Source organism: Pelophylax lessonae, assembly GCF_965119305.1.
Source record: "Pelophylax lessonae genome assembly, chromosome: 12".
Lineage (NCBI taxonomy): Eukaryota > Metazoa > Chordata > Amphibia > Anura > Ranidae > Pelophylax > Pelophylax lessonae.
This window is the reverse complement of record NC_138779.1, coordinates 14,282,611-14,286,066: the sequence shown is the minus strand read 5'-3', so window position 1 is coordinate 14,286,066 and position 3,456 is coordinate 14,282,611. Positions and strand designations below refer to the sequence as shown.

At 45.7% G+C, this 3,456-nt stretch overlaps 1 protein-coding gene across 2 annotated transcripts; it reads left to right on the top strand.

The window, feature by feature from the left end:
• Positions 1-256: 256 nt before the first annotated feature.
• On the top strand, positions 257-2,920 carry LOC309567733 (transcription factor HES-5-like). Of its 2 annotated transcripts, none has more exons than XM_082273182.1 (3): positions 257-379; positions 2,289-2,463; positions 2,588-2,920. In XM_082273182.1, exons 1-3 carry the CDS (start codon positions 314-316, stop codon positions 2,812-2,814), a joined length of 468 nt encoding a protein of 155 aa, XP_082129308.1. In that variant the 5' UTR covers positions 257-313; the 3' UTR covers positions 2,815-2,920. The 2 variants fall into 2 exon arrangements, with proteins under 2 accessions (XP_082129308.1, XP_082129307.1); XM_082273181.1 differs by having other exon boundaries at positions 2,579-2,920.
• The last annotated feature ends 536 nt before the right edge of the window (positions 2,921-3,456 follow it).

Sequence of the window (3,456 nt, the reverse complement as noted above, 5' to 3'; positions counted from 1 at the left end):
ATGTTAAAGGGCATCTTGAAGCAGGTCTTTCCCACACTTCTATCCTACAGCTTGCCCCCTGCATCCTACATTATGCACTTCTATTAGAGGCTCCAGATGCCACCTTGCAGTGTGACACACGTCCATTGTTCCCACCGCTCTGTGATTGGCTGCTGAGTGTGGGAACCTCTGCAAAGTCTGATCCTCACACATTATTATGCAGAGTGAGGGGTATATAGAGGGGAGGGTGAGCTCTGACTGCACATCACTGAAATCTCTTCTACAGAGAGGACACTGAGCCCAGGAACTGCTCTACACTCACCGACCAGACATCATGGCTCCTTCCAGCAGCCCTCTACTGCACTGTGCTGACAGCCAGCTGACCCAGCAACCCAGAAAAGTAAGTTTCTCTCTAGATTCCTGTTAGCTTGTTTATTTATTATTTTTTTTCATTGTGTTTAATCCAAGATCTTCCCATCCTCTAATATCCCCCATCCTGTCATCCCTAGAGATCTTCCATCCTGTCCTCCTACCTCCTAGATCATCCCATCCTGTCACCCCTCTAGGTCTTCCTATTCTATATTCTCCTTGATCTTCCCATCCTGGCACCTCCAAGATCCCCATCCTGTCATCCCTCTACATCTTCCATTCTATCCTCCTACCTCCTAGATCATCCCCTCCTGGCACCTCCAAGATCCCCATCCTGTCATCCCCCTAGATTTTCCATCCTGTTCTCCTAGATCTCCCTATCCTGGCATCTCTAAGGTCTCTCATTCTGTCACCCCTCTATATCTTGCCATCCCCACATCTCCAAGATCCAACATCCTGTCATGCCTCTAAACCTCCCTATCCTGGCACCTCTAAGATCATTCTGTCACCCCTCTAGGTCTTCCTATTCTATATTCTCCTTGATCTTCCCATCCTGGCACCTCCAAGATCCCCATCCTGTCATCCCCCTAGATTTTTCATCTTGTCCTCCTAGATCTCCCTATCCTGGCATCTCCAAGGTCTCTCATCCTGTCACCCCTCTATATCTTCCCATCCCCACATCTCCAAAATCCAACATCCCTCTAAACCTCCCTATCCTGGCACCTCTAAGATCATACTGTCACCCATCTAGGTCTTCCTATTCTGTATTCTCCTTGATCTTCCCATCCTGGCACCTTCAAGATCCCCCATCCTGTCATCCCTCTACATCTTCTATTCCATCCTCCTACCTCCTAGATCATCCCCTCCTGGCACCTCCAAGATCCCCATCCTGTCATCCCTCTAGATTTTCCATCTTGTCCTCCTAGATCTCCCTATCCTGGCATCTCCAAGGTCTCTCATCCTGTCACCCCTCTATATCTTCCCATCCCCACATCTCTAAACCTCTCTATCCTGGCACCTCTAAGATCATACTGTCACCCCTCTAGGTCTTCCTATTGTATATTCTCCTTGATCTTCCCATCCTGGCACCTCCAAGATCCCCATCCTGTCATCCCCCTAGATTTTCCATCTTGTCCTCCTAGATCTCCCTATCCTGGCACCTCTAAGATCATACTGTCACCCCTCTAGGTCTTCCTATTCCATATTCCTCGTCCTGTCACCCCTCTGGTTCTTCGCATCCATTGTCCTCCTATGTCTCCTCATGCTAGCACCTCTAAGATCATACTGTCACCCCTCTAGGTCTTCCTATTCTTTATTCTCCTTGATCTTCCCATCCTGGCACCTCCAAGATTCCTCATCCTGTCACCCCTCTACATCTTCTATTCCATCCTCCTAGATCATCCCCTCCTGGCACCTCCAAGATTCCTCATCCTGTCACCCCTCTACATCTTCTATTCCATCCTCCTACCTCCTAGATCATCTCCTCCTGGCACCTCCAAGATTCCTCATCCTGTCACCCCTCTGGTTCTTCACATCCATTGTACTCCTATGTTTCCTCATGCTGGGATCTCCAAGATCATTCTGTCACCCTTTTAGATCTTCCTAGCCAATGTTCTCCTATATTTCCCCATCCTGGTGCCTCCAAGATCATTCTGTCACTCCTCTAGGTATTCCTAACCAATGTTCTCCTATATCTCCCCATCCTGGTGCCGCCAAGATCATTTTGTCACCCCTCTAGGTATTCCCATCCAATATCCTTCTAGATCCCATCCTGTCCTATATCTCCCCATCCTGGTCTCTCATTCAGTCACCTCTCTAGGTTTTACCATTTTGCTTCTAATTTCCCAAAGATCAGTATTTTTCTTCTTTAAATTCTTTTTTCTCCATATCCATGCAATCACTATAAATTCACTAACCAGCTCTTATCTTCTTTTGTGCAGCTGAGGAAGCCCGCCATTGAGAAGATGAGAAGAGATCGCATTAACAGCAGCATCGAGCAACTGCGACTCTTACTGGAGAAAGAGTTCCAGAAACATCAACTGCCCTCCAAACCGGAGAAGGCCGACATACTGGAGATGACGGTCAACTTCTTACAGCAGCACATGGCTGAGAAAAGTAAGTGCCCCCCTTGGCCTTGATTTTATTATTCTTGCTGAGAGATGTTAGGATTGGGGATTGTAGAAGGTGACAGTGGACTTCATATAACTGACATGTGTCTTGTCTATTCCAGATGTGACAGCAACCTCCAGCCAAGCCTATAATAATGGCTTCTCCACCTGCGTCCAGGACTCTCTGAACTTCCTATCCCCGCACACAAAGATGGATGTCCATCTGCAGCTGCTGCAGAACCTCCATGGGGCTCAGATGGTGACCGGCACTCTATGTCCTACTGTATTCCCCATCCCACAGACCCCCAGTAAGCAAAACCCCTCAGACAGCAGCAAAGCCCTATGGAGACCCTGGTAGAGACTTGTCTACACTTCTCAGGACTGTGAGCTCTGTACGTTGCGTTGGGTGTACAAGGAACATAAAATGCTTCCAATAGTACTCAGGGGTCTGACCCCATCACTGTATCTTAAGCTAGATACACACTATACAACTTTTGTTGTTTGATTTCATTTAGATTTACCTTCAACCATGTAGTGCAAGGGCCAGCCTGATTGCATACATACAGAAAGTGTTTAGGTTTGACCTCCTATTATATATTTTTGGTAAATCCAAAGAAAAAAAAAATCAAAAGAAAACTGTATAGTGTGTATCCAGCTTTAGAGAAAGGTTATATTTAATATAAGGGGGTTTATGTACTAAAACTGGAGCATGCACAATTCTCTGCATAGAAACCAATCATCTTCCAGGTTTTATAGTCAAAGCTTAAATGAACAAGCTGAAGTTAGAAGCTTATTGGCTACCATGCATAGCTGTACCAGATCCTGCACTCTCCAGTTTTAGTAAATCAACCCCAATGCAATCATAAAATGATCTTATACTACTTGATATTTTATGCTGGGATCAAATCTTAGCTTTGTAGTATTCCTGTAAGGAATTGGTTTATTTGCTTTATTATAAAGCTAAAAAGTAGGATTATTATTAAGGCAGTCTAGTTATTAT

Coding starts and splice junctions, on each gene's coding strand:
- LOC309567733 (XM_082273181.1), top strand. CDS start 314: ATGGCTCCTTCCAGCAGCCCTCTACTGCACTGTGCTGACAGCCAGCTG. Junction 380..2,288: donor TGACCCAGCAACCCAGAAAA/GTAAGTTTCTCT, acceptor TCTTTTGTGCAG/CTGAGGAAGCCCGCCATTGA. Junction 2,464..2,578: donor GCAGCACATGGCTGAGAAAA/GTAAGTGCCCCC, acceptor TGTCTATTCCAG/ATGTGACAGCAACCTCCAGC.